Source organism: Balaenoptera ricei, chromosome 16 (assembly GCF_028023285.1).
Source record: "Balaenoptera ricei isolate mBalRic1 chromosome 16, mBalRic1.hap2, whole genome shotgun sequence".
Taxonomy (NCBI): Eukaryota; Metazoa; Chordata; class Mammalia; order Artiodactyla; family Balaenopteridae; genus Balaenoptera; species Balaenoptera ricei.
Genome location: NC_082654.1, coordinates 117160202 through 117181802, shown reverse-complemented (window position 1 = coordinate 117181802; position 21601 = coordinate 117160202). Strand labels below are relative to the sequence as shown.

Genomic DNA, 21601 nt, shown 5'->3' with positions numbered 1-21601 from the left:
GAGAAGAAGGTGGACTCGTGTCCCAAAGAACCATCTTCCCTGAGTTAGAATTCAGGCTGCTTTTGTACTAAAAGGGGAGAGGATGTGGCTGGTTGGTGCATGCTTCTTGGTGCCGGAATCCTTTGGTCTTGCAGCTGCCAATGTAGGTCTGATCACAGTGTTCCCATAAACCTCCAACAAGACAAAGGTTATCCTCTGTTCTGCAACTTTTAATCTCTGTATGAATGGAAAAGTGTTAAACCTTTAAAGGTCAGAGCCTTGAGAATGGGCTACCATGAATATTTCAGGCTATGGGCAACATTTTTTTTTTTTTTTTACAAAGGTGCAGAGCCAACATGACTAAGCACAGCCAACAGAGCACAAGGGTTAGAGCTAAAGGAACAGATTCAATATGGGGTCAGGTTTGTTCTTTTCTTACAACCAAGGGCAGGAAACATGTTCTGATTTTAAGGATTCAGGTGATTAGATTGGGTCCACTCAGCCCACTATAATCTCTCCATCTCAAGGTCCTTAGCTTAATCATATCAGCAGAATCCCTTTTGTCATGTAAGGTAACACGGGGAGGGGGATAAGGAATAAGCACCTAGACATCTTCATGGGCCACATTATTCTGCCTACTACATATGTTTATTTTTCCAGGGAAAAATCTCTAAAGCATTTATCAGAATTTCCTATGCTACCCATGATCCCCCAAAAGATTTAGACTCACTGTCTTAATCTCTTCCTACCTCCAAGTTTGCTTGTTCTTCTGAATTCCCTCAACAGAGCCAACCTCAGATATTGATGTAGCCCACTCTGTCCTCTTTCTTTGCACCCTTCCTTCTATTTACCAGCTCCCCTCCTCTTTCTATTATATTCCTTGGCAGTATAGCGCCCCACATCAGAGATCTCAAACTCAGTGTCCTGCATGTTTATCTTGTGTGGAGGTATATTTGACTTGTAGACTGTTGTAAACGTATTTTGATTCAGTGTTTAAATATCAGAGTCTTTATGGCTTTTTTACATTGTTTTGGAAAATCTGAAAATGGGATAACCCAGGATGTACATTCCTACAAGGCAGCAGATAGCTGGAGTTGAGGGGCAGCTCTCCATTTTTTCACAGTTCCGACCCAGATCTCTTTATTAATTTATTATGCTTTTGCCTGGCTCCTATAGGCATTTGATTTAAAATGCCTGCTTCCATCCTTTTCTTCACAGCAACTGCTCATCCTTAGGACTCTAGCAGCCTGGAGCTAAGCCCTAATAAGGTGAAGGCTGATAACACCTTAATGCCTCCTTCTCCAAGATGATGTGTTTACATTTTTTTTTTTAAACAGCTTTATTGGAGTATAATTGCTTTACAGTGGTGTGTTAGTTTCTGCTGTATAACAAAGTGAATCAGCTGTACATATACATATATCCGGATGTGTTTACACTTTAACTTGGATTTTCAGTGCATCTGAGTGGTGAGGCTGCATGTTAGCCTTCTCTGGCATGCTCTTACGTACCTGGAGCTTTTCAAAACACGTAAAAGTATAGAACTGCATTTAGTCATGCAGCCTTAGTAATCATTTAATACAATCCTCTCATTTTCTAGTTGGACCCCCAGTGAGGCTGTGATTCGGTTAAGCCCTCACTTCCCTTGTAATAGAACCAAGATAAGCACCATCAATCTGTTTAGACCAGTCAGTTGATGAATGTGCATCAGTTTGATTGATTTTTATGGCTAAAGCCAGCGCCAATTCTGTAAACGCTCAGATATGACAAAGGGGAATTTATGAATGTAAGAGAATACAATGAAGTTGGGGATTTCTTACCCAGCTAAGTAAATTTACTTTTGAGAGTGATTAAGTCCCTTGTGTTTAAAATATTGTATTAAAATTTATGACAGCATTAAGCCTTTTAATGTCGTTAAAGACCTCGCCTGTATAAACAAGGAGCTATCCTGTAGCAATGTGTTGCTACTAATTAAGTTGGTGGTTACATTTGTGAATTGGAGTTCATTAGCCTCTTCATCGGGAAGTACCCAGTTAGGGGGGGTTGAAGGTTGGGGTATTAGCAAGGATAATGGCCTTTTATGGCTTTGACTATTTTTGTAACATTCCAGATGAAAGAAAAAGCTTTGTTGCTTTATGGAAAGAGGGAGTTTTGTTGCCAGCAACTTTTCCATGGGGGATAAATCCTTTCATCTTTTGTTTTTGAGATAGACAACTTGTGTTTGTTTTAATAGCTACTTGTTTCTTGTTCAAATGTTTTTTGAGAAGTAGGCAGAGTCTAAATGGGCTCTGCTAAAAAGAGAAAGAATGAGTAAGGGAATGAGCACCCAGAGAGTTTTAATAATAAAGAGCTTAAGATCTGCCTTCTTGGACTGTAGCAGAGCAGTGGCTCTGCGTGCTGTCAGCGTGTTCTTCTTGTTAGTGTGCTTTTAGGATTTCTTTTTCTTTTTTTAAATGGGGGGTAGGGGTATAGTAAAGATAAAAACATTAGTTTGTCTTGACAATATTTTGAGAGTCCCTGGTATGCAGTTGGGTAATGAGTGGGTTCTAAAAATAGCTTTCTTTGCTTATACTGCATAGGAAGGCAGCCGTGTAGTGAGGGCTCTTCTCATCTCCCCATCCTGCCTTCACCCCCATGGGTGCAGAAGCAAGCTGGTGGAATGGAAAAAACATTCAAATTAAGAAATGCAGGGTCTTAAATACCATATGATATCACGTATATGTGGAATCTAAAATATGACACAAATGAACCTATCTACGAGACAGAAACAGACTCACAGACATAGAGAACAGACTTGTGGTTGCCAAGGGGGAGGTTGGTGGGGGGGAGGAATGGACAGGGAGTTTGGGATTAGCAGATGCAAACTATTATATATAAGATGGATAAACAACAAGGTCCTGCTGTATAGCACAGGGAACAATATTCAATATCCTGTGATAAACCATAATGGAAAAGAATATGAAAAAGAATGTATATATATAAGTATAACTGAGTCACTTTGCTGTACAGCAGAAATTAACACAACATTGTAAATCAACTGTACTTCAATAAAATAAATTAAAAAAAAAAGAAATGCAGGGTCTTATCTCATGTCTATCAGGTGACCTTGGTCACATCCCTGAAATCCCTAAGTCCCCTCCCCAGACACAAGTTTGGGTCAGATGATTTCTAAATTCCCCTCTGGCTCTAACCCTGAAAATGCTCAACACTCTGGATGTTTAAAGGATTAGACACAGGAAGACTGTAGCTTAATAATACAAGCTCTTGCAGTCACAGATAAAAATAATTCATCCTCCCTGCTGTAGAGCACAAAAAAATCCCACACCAAATCCTTAAACTGTTGATTGAAAAAGAGCCCACACTTGATTATTCTGGGAACGAAGCCCTCTTTTCCTTCTTCTTTTCTTTTTCTTTTTTTCTGAAGGAGTCTGCCCTTGATCACTTGATAAAATGTTAGCTCGTTCGCTGGACAGTGTTTCGCATAAAGATAAAAGGGAAACTCATTCTTTCATTAAAAAAATCATAATAATAAAATAAGTGAAACATGGTTTTATTGGAAAATACAGTAAATTCCAAGGAAATAAAAATTTCTTGTAATCGTACCACTCATATATAACCTCTGTTACCACTGTAGTATATGTTTTTATGTTGTTGCTATTGTTTTAATGTGGGCATAAAGAAGAATGGTGTGTGAAAGGGACTTCCTGATTCATTAGGGTTTGAATCTGTTAGAAGTACTGTTTATTTAAAGCAGGCCCCAGAGTATAAAGCTAGACTAGAACGCATTCTGATGATACAGTCTTTATGCAGAAGCTAATAGAGTAATGGTTTAATTATCACAAGGCTGCTGAGTTCATCTATAACTAAGGTGAACAAATTTGATTTTCTATAACAAATACTTTAACATACAATTTTCTATAAGAAACTTGTTTTACAAACTTTGGTGTCATTATAGCCCTGTGCTAGAAATGATATTTCTAGGAGATTGAACAAAAAACTTTGTCCTTAACATCTCAATATCTTGGAAAGCTTCTTGGCCTAACTTGGAATAGATTTAAGAGAGAAATGTCAATAATGATTATAGGAGACTGTGTGTTTAAACTTAAATCTAATTTAGAACTTTGACTAGCTGTTTAAGTGTGCGGTGTTCCTGAGGCCATAGGCTGTTCTTCAGCTTACTCTTCATCTTCCCAATGAGGCAATGGTTCTGTGATGTATTATGACACACACACACACACACACACACACACACACACACACACACACACGTCCTATATAATGACGCACACAGCTCCCACCACACCCCTCTATTTTTTTCCTTTATCAGTGCTAGATAAAACATTTTTGATGTAATTTATACATATGTATATATATGAAATATATATATATCAATTTTCTTCATATATGTGAAATCTTAGAGACATATTTCTGTGTAACTTGTTTGTCCCACTTAATACTGTATTTTTCAACATCATAAAATATTCTAAAATATTCATGGCTGGAAATATTCTGTTCTATGGATATACCATCATTGATTTAACTAATTCCAAATTATTTGATATTTTGGTTAGTTCTAGGATTTATATCTGTAGATATTTCTGTAGTAACAATTGTTGAAAAATATTTTTATGTACATCCATTGTAGTTTCCTTGGTTTGTACTTAAGGGTAATAGCTGTCTAGGTGTAGGATTTGAAATGGGTAACCCAGCTGAGACTTAGAATGTAAATTTTTCAATTATCTGATCATGGAAGGAGCTAGGAACATAATGGATAATTGATACCTCTGAGAGAACTAGATAGAAAGTCACGTGGCTGGATTCCTATATATGGTGGAATCACAGGATAGTGGCTCTGGGTGAAACACTTGAGACAGTTCAATCCAATCCCCTTCTCCACACTTGGATACTCTAGATACTTCTATTTCATCCACTAGCCATCATCATTTTCTTTTTTCTTTCTTTTTTTTTTTTTTTCATCATCATTTTCTAGTTCAGATTGTGCTGAGAGCAAGTGCCCGTGACTCTCACGTTCCCAGAGGACATTTGGAAGTTCTGCGGGGGTGGAACAATTCTTTGTTGTGTGGGGCTTCCCCACGCATGTCAGGGGCACCCCAACCTCTGTGCCCATCACAAATAACCCTCAGTTGCCTAAATGCTCCCTAGAGGGCATACCACCATCCGCTTAAGAAATGCCAGCCTGTTGTTGAGCTGCATGAGCTGCTTGTAAATCTTGGAGATTAATCCTTTGTCAGTTGCTTCATTTGCAAATATTTTCTCCCATTCCGATGGTTGTCTTTTGGTCTTGTTTATGGTTTCCTTTGCTGTGCAGAAGCTTTTAAGTTTCATTAGGTCCCATTTGTTTATTTGTGTTCTTATTTCCATTTCTCTGGGAGCTGGGTCAAAAAGAATCTTGCTGTGACGTATGTCATAGAGTGTTCTGCCTACGTTTTCCTCTAAGAGTTTGATAGAAAGAGAAAAACAAATACAGTATGCTAACACATATATACGGAATCTAAGGGAAAAAAAAAAAAAAAAAAAAAAAGGCCATGAAGAACCTAGTGTCAAGACGGGAATAAAGACACAGACCTACTAGAGAATGGACTTGAGGATATGGGGAGGGGGTGGGGTGAGATGTGACAGGGTGAGAGAGTGGCATGGACATATATACACTACCAAATGTAAAATAGATAACTAGTGGGAAGCAGCCGCATAGCACAGGGAGATCAGCTCGGTGCTTTGTGACCACCTAGAGGGGTGGGATGGGGAGGATGGGAGGGAGGGAGATGCATGAGGGAAGAGAAATGGGAACATATTGTATATGTATAACTGATTCACTTTGTTATAAAGCAGAAGCTAGCACACCATTGTAAGGCAATTATACTTCAATAAAGATGTTTAAAAAAAAAAAAAGAAAGAAAGAAATGCCAATCTGCATGATAGATATTTAAAACCACATTTTGTGGGAGTCTTTACTTACACGGGCACATGTTCATGATCTAGTGGGGAAAAAAGCAATTACGTAACAGTATTACACTGTGATCCTCAGACAGTCCTCAGACATACCCCTCTGAAAGTTGGGGATCCTAGTGTTTATCCACACGCTCTCCTCCGTGTTCCGCTGGCTAAGGATTGCCCCCAGCAGAGGTTAACTCTCCCACACTTTCAGGCTAAGGGATTGAGCTCTGCCTTGAGGCAGGAAAATGAAGAGACTTGGCAGGTGCTTGAGGCGGGTAATGCGAGTGAGCAGAGCTGTCTGTGGAACGGAAGCGTCTGCTGAGATCGCTCTGCCCCCTGGGCTGAGCGTGGCTTGCCCCAGGAGCAGGTGTCTGATCATTCTGTACTAAGTGAGTGGAATAGTGCGATGATGGAAGCAGAGAGCCTTGTGTCCTGCTCAGCAAACCAGGTGTTGCGCTCATCATTATTAATGAAAATGCATTATTGGGACGTCTACTCCTGCTGGGTCTCCTGTCCTCAATAGCCTGTCCCAACTCTACCTTCTTACCTCTCCCAGTCCCGATACTGTGGGCCTGACTCACTGCTCAGTTATTCTCCAGGCATTAGCGGGGTTCTGGCTGTTTCTGGGCTCTGTTCCAGCCCACCAGGGAGGGGTGCCTCTTCCAGTGCGGCTGGGCTGCCTTGTGTTTCGAGTTTCTCAGAGCGTCTCCAGGGACTTAGCCCTTCCCTCTTCTGGAATGTGTCCCCTGGGAGGCCAGGCCAAAAACACCCAGGTCACTGCCGTACTCCCAGAAGTCCCCAACCTGCGCCCTTGAGCCGTTGGTCTTCTCGCATGTGGTTGCACCTGAACCTTTAGGATGATGTTTTCCGGTTGGGGGTGCCCTGGAGTACTTGCTAATTTCACATGACCAGTCCACGCCTCGGGAAATCCTGACCTAGTGAGGGTGGGTCCAGGAATCTTTGTTTGTTTGCTTTTCTAAATTAATTTTTATTGGAGTATAGTTGCTTTACAGTGTGTTTCTACTGTACACAAAGTGGATCAGCTATCCGTATACACATATCCCCTCTTCTTTGGAGTTCCTTCCCATTTAGGTCACCACAGAGCACTGAGTAGAGTTCCCTGAGCTATACAGTAGGTTCTCATTAGTTAACTATTTCATACATAGTATCAATAGTGTATATATGTCACTCCCAGTCTCCCAGTTCATCCCACACCCCCCTTTTCCCCCTTGGTGTCCCTATGTTTGTTCTCTACGTCTGTGTCTCTATTTCCGCTTTGCAAATAAGATCATCTGTACCATTTTTCTAGATTCCACATATATGGGTTAATATACCATATTTGGTTTTCTCTTTCTTTTTTTAAAATTAATTAATTAATTAATTTATGGCTGTGTTGGGTCTTCGTTGCTGTGCGCGGGCTTTCTCTAGTTGCAGCAAGCAGGGGGCTACTCTTCGTTGCGGTGCGTGGGCTTCTTATTGCAGTGGCTTCTCTTTTCACGGAGCACGGGCTCTATGCGTGGGTGTTTCAGTAGTTGTGTCACGTGGGCTCAGTAGTTGTGGCTTGTGGGCTCTAGAGCACAGGCTCAGTAGTTGTGGCTCACGGGCTTAGTTGCTCCGCGGCATGTGGGATCTTCCCGGACCAGGGCTCGAACCCGTGTCCCCTGCATTGGCAGGCGGATTCTTAACCACTGCGCCACCAGCGAAGTCCCTGTTTCTCTCCTTCTGACTTCCTTCACTCTGTATGACAGTCTGTAGGTCCATCCACGTCTCTACAGATGACCCAGTTTCGTTCCTTTTTATGGCTGAGTAATAAGGAATCTGTTGTTAATAACACTGGTTGATTCTAGTCTTCAGAGAAGTACAGTGGGAGGAGGGAGCCAAGCTTGGGTCCCCACTGCTGGGGGGCCTATTCCTGGGGGTCAGCATTCCACCTCCAGCCCCAACACCCTTGTCCGCCTCTGAGAGTTCACTGGCCTGGACGAGGGGCTACGTGGATGGAAAAGTCAGCTCTCGGCGTCTAGTTTTGTTTTCTGTCAGCCATCTCTTTGAAAGCCATTTTGAACTCTGTGCCTCGGTTTCTTTCTCTTTGGAGTTGGCTGCCCAATATTTGATCTCAGTCGTTTAGTGTAGAAATTTGGTAAAAACCAGTAAGAGAATGTCTTTAATAGAGCCTACACTCTGCAGGGAAAGGAGCTTTATATTTGCTGGTATCGAGGGCTGTTACCGTTTGTGATAATATTACTGGAATTCCTTGGCATCTTGCCTGTGTCTGCGTATAGAGCGATTGTTTGTATATAATGAATATTGTGCTCAGAGGGTTGTCCTCTTGGGATATACCTTTTGTTTTCAAAAGAGTTTCAGGAAACAACAGTCGTCCAGCCAGCAGACACTCATCCGGGTATACATTAGTGCATCCTGTGTTGTTCTCTAATACAGAGGCTCATCCGAGGCAGTGGAATATCTTGAACTCTTAAGATGTGACCCATGGTAGACACTGTTTAGCTTCCAGGTTCTGGTTCTTTATTGAAGGACTCTGAGAAGCGTGTTGGATGCTCTGCTTTTACTTTCTGCCCAGATTTTCTAAACGTGTGTTGGAAAGCCACTTGCTCAACTTCAGCAGGTCTCCTCAGGCGAGAAATGCATCTGCTTGTGGGAATGAGGTGCCAGTCCTGCTACGTGCCACAGGTGGAGGAGGGCGTATGAGTCTCATCCTAATCATTAAACACATGCAGGAGCATACCGGAATTGACAGCAGCCCATGACCCTGGGACTAATCCTTTATTAGCAAACATGTGAGTGCCTGCTCTGTGCCAAATGCCAGGCTTAGCTCTAGAGAGAAAACATTGAGCAAGACTCATATGATCCCTGCCCCATAGAGCTTGCCATCATGAGAAAGAGACAATCAAATAGTTAGACAAATACACAATTCGGGACTGAGACGTGCTACGCGGCAGATGTGAAAGATCAGAATACAGTAAGACCTATGAAAGGGAGACCTGATTGGTCTGGTACCTGGTGTCTAGAGGATGCATGAGTTAATTAGGAGAGAAAGTGGAGAGGGAAGAGTGTTCTGGGCACAGGGACAGCACGTAGAAGGTCTGAGGCGGAAGGGAGCATGGAGGAGGAGAATGACGTGAGTTGAGGTTGAAGAAGTGGACAGATGTAACTCCTTCAGGACGTCACAGGATGCTGGAAGAATTTCGGTCTTTATTTTAAGTGTGCAGAAGGGTAGCGACAAGGTTGCTGTGTGGGCAGTGGTTTGGAGAAGGTAGAGGAGAAGTAGAGAGACCAGGAAGGTAGCCCAGAAGACAGATGATGGCGACTTGGCCTAAGGTGGCGGTGGGAGGACAGATCTAAACGTGATTTGGGCTAAGAAGTTGAAGGACTTGGTCATGGCTTGGCTGTTGGACTTGAGAGAGAGGAGAGTGTCAGATAACTCTCAGATATCTTCCGTGAGCAATTGGATAGGCGGGGAAGCTTTTTACTGAGACAGGGAACATTTTAATCTGCTAAATTAATTATAGTAAGTTGATATAAATCAAATATCCTATGCTAAAATACTGCTTCTTCACAGATGATCGCATCTGGGGTTTGACATTATCTGTAGGCCAAGAAAAGTATCTTAACGCTTTGTTCACTTTGCTGTTTTGAATTTCAGTCCACCTCCCAGGGGAAGGTCACTGCAGGATGCGCCTACGGGCTGGCTCAGCACAGGCTTTGGGGTTCCAGCAACGTGGGAACGCCAACAAGTTTTAGAAAAGTTGCACCGAGCTGATCTCCCTGTGCTATACGGCTGCTTCCCACTAGCTATCTACTTTACATTTGGTAGTGTATATATGTCCATGCCACTCTCTCACTTCTTCCCAGCTTACCCTTCCCCACAGTTCTGCAGCCACAGAGTCCAGGAAAAAGCTCGTTTAATATCAGCACACAATTATGTTTTATGTTCCTCTGTTAAGAAGTGTTTTGTTTTGAACTATGTCATGGTGGTGGTCGTCACGGTGGCAGTGGTGGTGTTGGTGGTGGTGATGGTCATGGTGGTGGTGGTGACGGTGCTGGGGTTGTAGTGACAGTGATGGCGTGGTGGTGATGGGGGTGTCGGGGTTGGTGGTGATGGGGGTGTCGGGGTTGGTGGTGATGGAAGGCATCAGTGCTGAGAGCTCTGAGCCCAGGCTGCAATTTCCCGCTTCCTGGGTCTGGGCTGGAGAGCAGGGTTGTATTGGAGTTGGCAGGATTGTAAATGGTTCAAACACTACCTTTAAAGATCTTAAGAAGAAGGGAATTTGAGACACCTAGCTCCTGTTCCGGTTCTTCTCTTTTCATTGCTAAACTTCTCTAGTGAGAAGCTTCCGTTTCTGTTTCCTCTTCTGCCATGACCTTTATCTTTTCTGATCCAGTGGCCTTTTTATTTCTCTGCTTTCATTCTCATTATCTCCGGATGACTGCAATTTTCTAGCAGCGTGAGCTTGGGCAGTCTTCCTGCACGTCCTCTTCTCCTTACCGTGCTTTCTTTTTCTCCATAATATTTAGCATCTGGTGCACCAGGTTTATTTCTATATGTTCTCTCTGCTTCTATGACAGTGAGGCAGAGACTTGTTTTATTCCCTGCTTTATTCCCAGCACCTGCAATAATACTTGACATAAGTTGCTGTTTAATAAATATTTGTTTATTCATGGATAAAATTATTTAATTGCCTTAACTGTTTCCTGTTAGGTCACATGGGCCTAATAATGCTAATCTCATGTGGTTACCATGAGGATTAGATGAAATAATGTAAGTAAAGTGTCTGGCATTTACCTGAAATTGTTAGGCTCTTCTTTTTTTTTTTTTTAAATCTTATTGAAGTATAGTGGGTTTTTTCTTAACATCTTTATTGGAGTATAACTGCTTCACAATGGTTTGTTAGTTTCTGCTGTATAACAAAGTGAATCAGCTATGCATATACATATATCCCCATATCCCCTCCCTCTTGCGTCTCCCTCCCACACTCCCTATCCCACCCCTCTAGGTGGTCACAAAGCACCGAGCTGATCTCCCTGTGCCATGCAGCTGCTTCCCACTAGCTATCTGTTTTACATTTGGTAGTGTATATATGTCCATGCCACTCTCTCACTTCGTCCCAGCTTACCCTTCCCCATCCCCGTGTCCTCAAGTCCATTCTCTATGTCTGCGTCTTTATTCCTGTCCTGCTGAAGTATAGTTGAGTTACAATGTTGTGTTTAATTTCTGCTGTACAGCAAAGTGACTCAGTTAAACATATATTCTTTTTCATATTTTTTCCATTATGGTTTATCATAGGATACTGAATATAGTTCCCTGTGCTATACAGTAGGACCTTGTTGTTTATCCATCCTATATATAATAGTTTGAATCTGCTAATTCCAAACTCCCACCCCTTCCCTTCCCCGCCCCCCTCCCCTTTGGCAACCGCAAGTCTGTTCTCTATGTCTGTTAGTGTGTTTCTGTTTCGTAGATAAGTTCATTTGTGTCATATTTTAGATTCCTCATATAAGTGATATCATATGATATTTGTCTTTATCTGGCTTACTTCACTTAGTATGATAATCTCTAGGTCCATCCATGATGCTGCAAATGGCATTATTTCATTCTTTTTAATGGCTGAGTATATTTCTGTTAGGCTCTTCTTGACACTCTTTTTTCTTATAACTTCTTTCTCTTCACTATTCAAAGTGTTGTTCTGGTTGCCTTCTTATCTCCTTAGTGATGCATCTGTATTTTCTTCACGGCCCTTCTTTCTTCTGTCCCCTAATTGGCCAATTTCAGAAACCTGCCCAGTGGTCCTGAGTAAGGATGACTCAGCGTTTTATCTCTTTCAGCTTATTCACAAGGCTTCAATTATTATAATTAAGTATACCATTATTTATCATCATTTATAGTTCTATTATGGTATTTTTTTACATTTGATTATAGAATCCATGTGTTATTTTTAATACAGCCAACAGTAGTCATAAACATTTTTCATGAACTGTCCTTCACATCCTGAATTATCCTGTGCTTTAGCTGATATTATCTTCACTTGACAGATGAGGAAACTGAGGCTGAGAGAGGTTAATATCTTGCCAGGGGGTACACACACCTAGGAAGTGGTAGATCAAGAAGTCATTCTTGGGTCTGGGTCCTTCTGTTTCTTCATCTTTTCATCCATCCGAAAGGCATGTAGAGAGCATGTGACGTGTGCCAAGCAGTGTGCTAGGCTCTGGCCACACAGCAAGTGAAAAACTGATGGAGAACCTGTGACCACTGTGAGTCACTGTTAGCCCCGCCCTCACCCTCTGGAACACGCCGTCGAGTGCCCCATGCTACCGTGAGCCCGGCTCAGGGATTTTCACCTCCCTATTTTATCCTCAGTTCAAGCTTCAAATGTCTAAATCAAAACGCATGCCAGCTGCCTGCTCTCCCCTCCCAAATGACCTATTTTTTCTTTCTCCACTGGAAAAACCACCTATCATCTTTCTTGTCACACAGGCTCAAAACTTTGGATTACTTTTCATTACACCATCTCTTTCATTCCATACTTGCAATACACACCCAACACCTCTTGTTGTTTTTCTCTTTGAAAATGTCTCTTTCATCTGTCTCTATTTCCCCAGTCCCTCTCCACCATTCTAATATCAGCTCCTGTGCGCTCATTCCTTGATTTATGGAAAGAACCTCAAGACTGGGTTTTAATTAGTTTTATTCTCTGCTTCAGGATCCACTAGACTGTAAGTCTCCTAAAGGCCTAGAGTCTGCTCATTGATTCTTATTTCCCCAACAGTGTACCAGTCACATAGGAGACATTCAGATGGCTATTAAATTAAAGCGTCTTTGATGCTTAGACCACAGTTCTTAAACTTGATCTGGAGGTTTATCTGGAGATGACAAGTAGTTTTCATTGAAGATCATGTGAGTGTATTACATGTAGCTATTCTCTGCATCTCAATAATATATACTATATATTTTAAACAAAGTCTTATTTCTGCTTTCTTCCATTAATGTTTGCTACCATGCATTTGTTTTACCATCTGCTGGCATCAGAGCCCTGGAGAAATTTATGGTTGAAAACTGTAAACTGGTAAATATTCTTTCCATTAGAGAACACGATTCTTTCATTTTTCTGGTGCTACTATAACTATAAAAACACAATTTGAGAACCACTTTAGGTTACAGGGAAATTATGAGCCATTCAGAACTTTAGATGTTACTGGATAGGTCAGGGTAACCCCTGTCCCCAAGAGGGTTTCTCCCATTTTGCAGGAAAGAGCTACTTGGTATTTTCTGAAGCCCTGGAGTCACTATTTGTGGCCCAGCGAACTCATGGGCAGAGGATGGGCGTGCCAGCGCTTTCTTCCCCTAACTAACTTTCTCACTTGGGCCATCTCTCCCTGGGCTCGTGGTTGGGACCCTTAGTCTTCTCTCACACCCAGGAGGGACATTTGTGCAGACGTGGTCAACATCAGCGTGACCGTCAAATTCTGTTTTAACATCTCCTCCATTTCTCATTAGAAGTAAGTTGTTTGCACAGTTAACAGTACTCATGGACTGAAAGAACTTTTCATTCTTAAGAATACTTTGAAGAAGTTAGGCTCATGGCATTCCTAAATGTGCATCATTACTTTCAGAAATCATTCATCTTGATGACCATTCAGAGGACATACATACTTTTTTCAGGACTCAAACCAAAGCAGAATAATAACTGTAAATAATTATGTCCCCAAATAAATCTTTTTATAAATGACTTAATACTAAATAAATACTAAATACTAAAGCTTTTATTCCTTAAGATAGCAAGCCTTTTAAAAAGAATAATTATAATTTAATATATTTATTATATAATAGCATGCAAACTGCTGCAGAAAAACTTGAATGTTATGTGGTAGATGCCATTGGACCATAGCATTTGAGGAATCATGATTTGGAGCTGAGCATCTGCCAGTAGTGGAGTTTTGTTGTTTTGTTTTTAACCTGAAGAAATTTATTCAGAGTAGATTTGCCTTAAGTCCTTTTTCTTCTGTTGGAAGCTATGAAATGGCAAAACCTAGCTTTACCGTGTTACCCAGAAATTGCTGTAACTTTTATTTTGTTAGGTAAGTGATAGAATGAAATTTCCAAAAGCTATCTTCAGTGAACAAATGGTATCTTTCTGTAACAACTGTATCAGATCACATTTGGTCATAAAAATACTGACTTTGCACTGGGTGCTGAGGATTCAGCAGTGTAGAAGATGGACAGAGTCACTGATTTCTTGGAGCTTACATTTTAGCGTGGAAATGCAAATAAGCATCATAAGTTTAGGTAGTGACAGCGCTAAGAAGAAAATCTAAAGACAGTGCAGTAGAGAGTGAAGGGGAGGGATAGTTTGATTAGAGAGATCCGGAAGGACTCATTGGGAGGTGACATAGGAGCTGAGCTGATGTTGCCTGCTGGGCAGAGTCAGCTTTGTGAAAATCTGGGGGAAAAGCAAGTGTGAAGATTTGAACAGGGAGCCAGCACTGTGTGTTCAAGAAACTGAAGGCCAGAGAGGCTGGAGGGTAGAGGACAAGGGTGAGAGCGATAGGAGGTGGGACAGGAGGATTGGCAGAGTTCAGACACTGTAATGTGTTGCAGACCATTATAGGGATTCTGGATTTTGTTCTTCGGGCAGTGGGATACCACTGAGGGTTTTTAACAGGGGTGTGGTCAGATCTATAGCTGCCAACTTCAAATGTACATTGTTGAAAGGTTTCTTTTAAATGGAAATACTTTTTCTTTGTGTTTTATAGAATAGACCAGAGGGCGGCCGTGTGGCCAAAGGATGAAACTCGGCAGGACCTCAATGAGGTAGGTGCAGTCATTGCTGGTTGTATGAACATGAATTAGCCAATCGTGAAATTTATTATTCTTTTTCTTAGTACTAGGAATTTATTCTGATTAGAACTTTAAATGTTTTTGCTCTGAAGTGAACGTGTTTTCCTTGCACTTCTTTGGGTGCTGTTTCTCCTTGCTCTGGAGCAGATACATTTAAAATATAATTTGCAAGACCGCACAGTATGTCTTGGAACTAAACCAAGTCCAGCAGTCATTTCATTACGCTTCTTTCAACTTTGCTTCAGGATTATATAACCATGGCTGTGCCAGTTACATTTGTAAAATTTTCTCTTAATTTTATTTTATCTTCCCAACCCCTGCTTTTTCTAATGCCCTTTGCAGTCTCATATATGATCATGCTTACCATTTTTCCATGGAGTGTGATATAGTTTGGTATTTGCAAAATGGTCCTCTAGTATGCTTTGAGACATGGAAGCCACGTTTTCCAATGCAAATGGTTTCCCACTGAACTGGACATCACAGTGTTAAGCTTGTTCTAGATTTTCTTTGAAATATATAATTTAATTCTCCCATTGGAAGTCAGTATAATATAATTAGGATCCCTGTTGTGGTGAATGCCTTAGCTTAAGACATTGGTTTGGAATACTCTAATTTCTCTTGGCCTCATTGTATAATTAAGGAGCAGTGGGTGTTATGTCTGACTAAGACCATGGCAAAAAGAATGAAAAGACTTGATGTTCAGATGCCAGGAAGAGAAATGATGGGCTTCAGGCAAATTGTTCGTCATTTGATGCCATCTCTCCTCCGCCTCCAAAAATATGACAGTTGATTGAACTTAGGTGATTTTCCTTTTTCTTTTTTACTGTAGAACTTGGCATAAATGAGTAGCCAAAGGTAAACCAGGTGCCTAATTAAACCCAGTTAAATAAATTACTGAAGTTGTGGAAAATGTCCTAAAGATAACAACACAGAACCCTGCTTGTTATTCCTTTGTGCACTGGAGACAGTCTTCAGATTCCACAATCTTGCCTGTGGTAAAAAGAGTGAAAAAAGGTTTGAGAGAAAAAAGGCAAGAGCCTGAATCGGTGAGCACAGCTGTTTGCCCCACTGGGAATAAGCAAAATGCTGGTTGTAAAGAAGCACTGACTTGTTTTGACATAAGTGACTAGAAAAATGAGGTGATTGTAAGAGTCAAGCTGTGATAGGTTTCAAGTATTTGGGAGAAACTCTGATTTGTGAGCTGCAACCCCATGAGAATGTGAAGATGACTTGAGCATTCTCAAACTACAGTTGCAAAATGCTCTCTTTGAAAACCTGCTTTTCTGTATTCCTTCATGCTATTGTACTTGCAAATTACATGAAATGTGCTAGTTCACTGCTCTGGGATTACATGGGTGCAAGAGTGCTGATTGGAGACAGGCCTCTGAAAGAGCAGTCAGCACCAGATTGTAAATACGCGCTCTTCCGTGAAAAAGTGGTGATGCTATTCCAGACTGGTTGATAACAGTGTGTGCTCAAGTGGAATTGTTCCAATCGGGATAAATCAGACGTGCAGATCATGTTGTGGCTAAGATTTGGGGGCTGGAGGAAACCTTAGGAAAGCTTGAGCAGGGGCAGCTCATGGCCCAAGGCCATGGAGGGAGGGTTGACTCATTCAGATTCATTGATGGAGACGTCCGATAGAGTGGGAACGTATTAAACGCGGTCTTGCCTAGCATTTCCCAAACTTAGAGAACACCAAACTCTTTCATGGAATAACCCCATAATAACATTTCTTTAGGCAACAGACTCCTATGGAATACAGGTGGGAAATACTACCTTAATATTTTTAATACACATAGAAAATACATATGGAAAAGTGCACGTGTCATAAGTGTATGGCTGGATGAATTCTCACAAAGTGTGTAACCAGCATCAAGAAACAGAACATCATTAGCATCCAGACGCCCTTATTTAATTATTCCAGTCACTCTTCCCCTGGAAGGATAACTGTTCTTTGGACTGAAGTAGATTTGTTTTGTCTCTTTTTGAATTTGTTAAAGATGGGCTGGATGTACTCTTTTGTGTCTGGTTTCATTTACTCAGTATTTTGTTTATGAGATTGATACATGTTTGGCACGTAGTTTTAGCTTTCATTCTCCTTGCTGTAACCCATTGTATGGTGGTTTCTAGTTTTTGACTCATGATCAGTTGCTACTAATTGTACTTTTTAAAAATGAACTCTCTTTCAGTCTCTTTGTACAGCTGATTTTTTATAGGAGTATTCCTTCCATCTCCAAGTGGATATGTAAGGTAGAATTTTTTGTTCTGTTACCTATCTTCATTGCTCTTTGCCCCTTTTATTTACTTATTTCAAAATTTTTTATTTATTTATTTTTGGCTGCGTTGGGTCTTCGTTGCTGCGCGCAGGCTTTCTCTAGTTGCGACGGGGCGGGGGGGACTACTCTGTTGCGGTGTGTGGGCTTCTTTTGTTGCGGTGGCTTCTCTTGTTGTGGAGCACGGGCTCCAGGCACGTGGGCTCAGCAGTTGCGGTGCATGGGCTCAGTAGTTGTGGCCCACGGGCTTAATTGCTCCACGGCATGTGGGATCCTCCCAGACCAGGGCTCGAACCTGTGTCCCCTGCATTGGCAGGCAGATTCTTAACCCCTGTGCCACCAGGGAAGCCCCTGTCCCTTTTATTTATATACCACAGCCTCCAACACACAGCCTTCTAGTTCTTTAAAAAGAACCCGCTAGTTCCATATCTGCTCTCTTCCTTCCATTCCAACTTGCAAGTCTAAAGTAAAAAAACAGTTTCTTGAGCATTGTGAGAAGCATGGTCCACAAATACTTTCCAGATGTTTCTATGGACCCTAATGTTGTAATTGTCGATTATAGCAATTTTAAGGTGTTACATATGTGCTTTATATTTTCTCCAAATTTCACATCTCGTATTTCACATCTACTTTTTAAACTTCTTAATTCCACTTGCTCTGTCACAGATAGATGGGGCTCAGCTATATTTGATTCCAGAGCTGGTGCTTGACCCGAGCTCTCCTCTATGTAGTAAGGTGATACATGATGTGACATAGCTACCTATGAGCATCTGTCTCTGGGTGTGTTCCCAGTACTTTCCCAGTGAACTGAAAAACTCATTTCTTATTTCTACTGGGTGTGAGTATAGATCTGATTCCTGCCAGCCCCACTTCTCTTTTGCCAGTCTCAAGCTCCTAGTTTTTGACCTTGGGTCTCTTGATAGGACTTGCCTCTCCATTCCATGAGTTTTGGTGTCTCTGGGAGTATACTACAGGAGTTGGTTTCTGAAAACCTGATTAAGTGTCCATTCTGGCATTGAGCTGAACCTTCACACTCTGCCTCTATAAGACATCAGGAGATTTTATTTGTCGGGGTCCCCTGGATCCTGTTTGGAAAATATCTGCCTCTGTAAAACATCAGAAGATATTATTTGTTAGAGTGTCATAGATCCTGATTGGAAAATATTCTAGACTTGAGATCATCAATGTCTAATCCACCTTGATCCTTGGTTTTAGTCATTTCCCCATGTCCATGTAATCAATAAGCAGTCAATAGTTCAAAAAGTTGCTTGAAGGATAAAAGGAGAAAAAATATTGTTTTTCCTCTCCACATCCTAGTAGATCCCATTCCTGGCTTCAGTTTCATTTAAGTAAAATAACAGATGTATGAAGAAAATGAATGGATCTCCCCTTCCCTGAGAAAACATGCCATATTGGGTCCTCCTACTACTTTTTCCACCTCCCAGACTGCATATCATAAAGCATCCCATCAACTTCTTTTAGTTTTTCATTTGTGAAATTGAGGCAGGTTTTGAATTGGGTTAACTCTAGGACTGCTTTCAGTTTTAACACTCACTGATGCCACCTTTTTTTGTTTTTTTTCATTTTCCCAGCACTTGTAAAATTTAGTCATAGGTTCCCATGACGGTTGGAATGAGGCAAATTGTGCCCCTTTTTGAGTGTATGTGCACATGTCTACGTGTGGGTCTCCATGTGAAGGATTTGATTGTCTTTTTATTACCATCCATAGTTTAGCATATAGATATGTTTTGGCATCAAGCCATATCACACCTCCAGATGGTACTTACTGTTTTGTTTGAGATGTGTTTCTCCCTCAAAATTGTTTTAATTTTGAGAAAATGGTCTAGCAAGAGGCTTTTTCAGGCCCTTGATACTCCTGAGTTGGCTGAATGGTATTTTTTTCTGTAGGAATAGACAGCTGTCTTTTTCTATTGAAATGCAAACCCAGTCTGTAGGGTTGGGCCTTAGATCAGAATTGACTGAGAATTTTTTTTCCAGTATCTGGGTTTTTCTTCCTTGTGACTGAAAGTCAATTCAAGCTGGTTTTCATAAATAATAGGATTTTATTGATTCACACCCCTGAAACTTCAGGATCAGGATAGGCTTCCCAAATGGCTAGATCCAGGGATTAAAGACTCGTCATGTAGATGCCGTCTCTTTCCATTTTGACTCTGCTTTCCTATATTGACCTTATCTTTGGGTTGACTCCTCTCTAGGGACACACTGTTCTTACAGCTAGTAATTCCAGTGTACATTAGTTTTCTATTACTGTGAAACAAATTCCCAAAAGCTTAACAGCTTCAAACACCCATTTATTAGCTCACAGTTGTGTAGGTCATAAATCTGAGTAGACTCCATTGGATTCTCCGCTCAAGGTCTCACAAAAATGAAAACAAGGCATTGGCTGTGATAGACTCTTATCTGGAGGTTCCAGAGAAGAGTCCATGTCCAAGCTCATTCAGGTCATTGCCTGAATTTACTTCCTTGAGGTTGTAGGACTGTAGACCCCATTTCCTTGTTGGTCAGCATCTGGGGGGTAGCTCTCAGCTTCTAGATGCTGCCTGCGTTCCCTCTCACATGGGCCCCTTCATCTTTGAGCCAGCAGCACCAAATCCTTCTGTGCTCCAAATCTCTGTGTTGTTGTATTCTGCCAGCTGGAAGAAACACTCTGCTTTTAAAAGGCTCACCTGATTGGGTCAGGCCCATCCAAGCAATCTCTGTATCCTTGGTCACCTGAGTTAGGACTTTAATTATATCTGCAAAATCTCTTCATAGCAGCATCTAAATTCATGTTTGATTGAGTAAGCAGGGTACAGGAATCTTGGGGGCCATCTTTACGATTTTGCCTATCACACAGTAGAAATGGAGTCCTTTCTAGATCCATAAAGTTCCATACTTGAGTCTCATTTATCTGGCTTGTGACTTGTAGCCCATTCTTGAACCAATCATTATGACCTTGGGAAACTATTGAAGTCCATTCCATGAGTTGAAAATGAGACATATTCTATTTTTCAAAAATCCACGTCTTATCATGTAGAAAAGCTCAGAGTCCTGTATTAAAACGTGAGTTTATAGAACTGTATTATTCTCTCCCAAACATCTTGTTTTTATTGTTTATTTAATAAAGTAAACATATTGAGGATATCACAAACAGGTAAAACTAAGTACACGACTCCCTCTTCCTAAGTTGAAATCAAATCATCTGGCTGGAAGGAAATTTGGTTTGGGTTATCATGTGTGGTGGCAAGATTGCCCTTGTTTAAGAAAGAAGTGCTGCTATTATCAGAATAGGACCTGGATCCTCTTGTCAACAGAGGACTACTTGAAGTGAATAACTTGTTCTCTTATATTGAATCTCTCCATTGGGTAGTGCAGGACAGTGAGGGCTGACCATCCTGAGGAAGCTGGGATGGGCTGAGCCGAGGTGTGCTGGTCTTCAGTTAGACTTGACTGCAAAGCACACTGGGACATAAGCAACACAGGCCCCACAGGGATTAGCCAAATGCCCAGTGTCCCTAGGGATGGGGTGAATTTGGCGTTTTTTTGTAGCCATCACCATTGGAGGAAGTCCCACTTCTTTTGGCAAGAACATCCAGAGGACGGCAGCAGCAGTTCAGGAGGTAACACTGCCTTGCTTCGGAGCACCCCATACTTTATACTTCCTGATGTGGAGGTCCCGTTCCAAGGAGGTGGGTACCAGGGCTGGAGGCCAATGAGGCTGTCAGAAGGCTGGAGGTCAGGGAAAAGCTATTGTTCCTGGGACGGGTAGAGCTAAACAGGCAACCAAGGCAGCATTTAGGGTGGGTCAAGTCCCTAGGGAATAGGGCAGTATTTCTCAAAGCGTGGACCTTGGACCTCCTGCATCTAAGTGACCCTGCCCCAGGCCACAGAATCCGAGTCTGTCCCTGCCTGGGAACGTACATCTTTAACAAACTCCTCAGTGATTCGTAAGCATTTTAAAATTTCTGAACCAGGGCAGCAAGGAGGCTTGAAATTGGATACTCAAAAGGGCCTCCCAAGTACTGCCTAAAGGGTCCAGGCAAACAAAACTAATTTTCAATGGCAGGTTTTTTATGGTTGGCTCCTATTCTACTCATTGTGCTGGGTACAGCCGTGAACAATGGCAGCATGCTTCCAGCCCTTCTGGAGCTGGAAAGAGCCAATAAACAAGTAGAGAAATAAATAAAATTCTATATTATAGTGAGTGTTGGGAAGGAAAAAAACAAAATGCTAAAAGAGACATTGGGGGGCCCTCTTTGGATGAGGTAATCAGAACTGGCTCAAGATTTGATGGAAATTTGACTGTGAAGCAACTACAGCTGAATTCAAGGCCTGGGGAGGTAGGGGCAGGGGGCAGATGGAAAGGAGGGGTGGGGTGTGTGCGTGTGTGTGCGTGTGCGCATGCGTGTGTGTGTGTGTGTGTGTTGGGGTGGAGCCTACACAGGAAACAGGAAAGCTCCGGGAAGAGAGTGGTAAGTAGAAATGGGGTTGTTTGGGGACCCTGTTGTATCCTCAGTTTTGAGCAGATTTCCAGTTTGATTTTGCC

At 41.7% G+C, this 21601-nt stretch overlaps 1 protein-coding gene across 4 annotated transcripts in view; it reads left to right on the top strand.

Moving 5' to 3' along the window:
* FAM13C (family with sequence similarity 13 member C) overlaps positions 1–21601 on the top strand; it is a 134297-nt gene that overhangs the window by 65842 nt on the left and 46854 nt on the right. For all 4 annotated transcript variants that reach the window (XM_059900591.1, XM_059900590.1, XM_059900589.1 and 1 more), the window contains one exon: positions 14695–14752. In XM_059900591.1, the coding sequence (XP_059756574.1) occupies positions 14695–14752 (58 nt within the window). The remainder of the gene's footprint in view (positions 1–14694; positions 14753–21601) is intronic.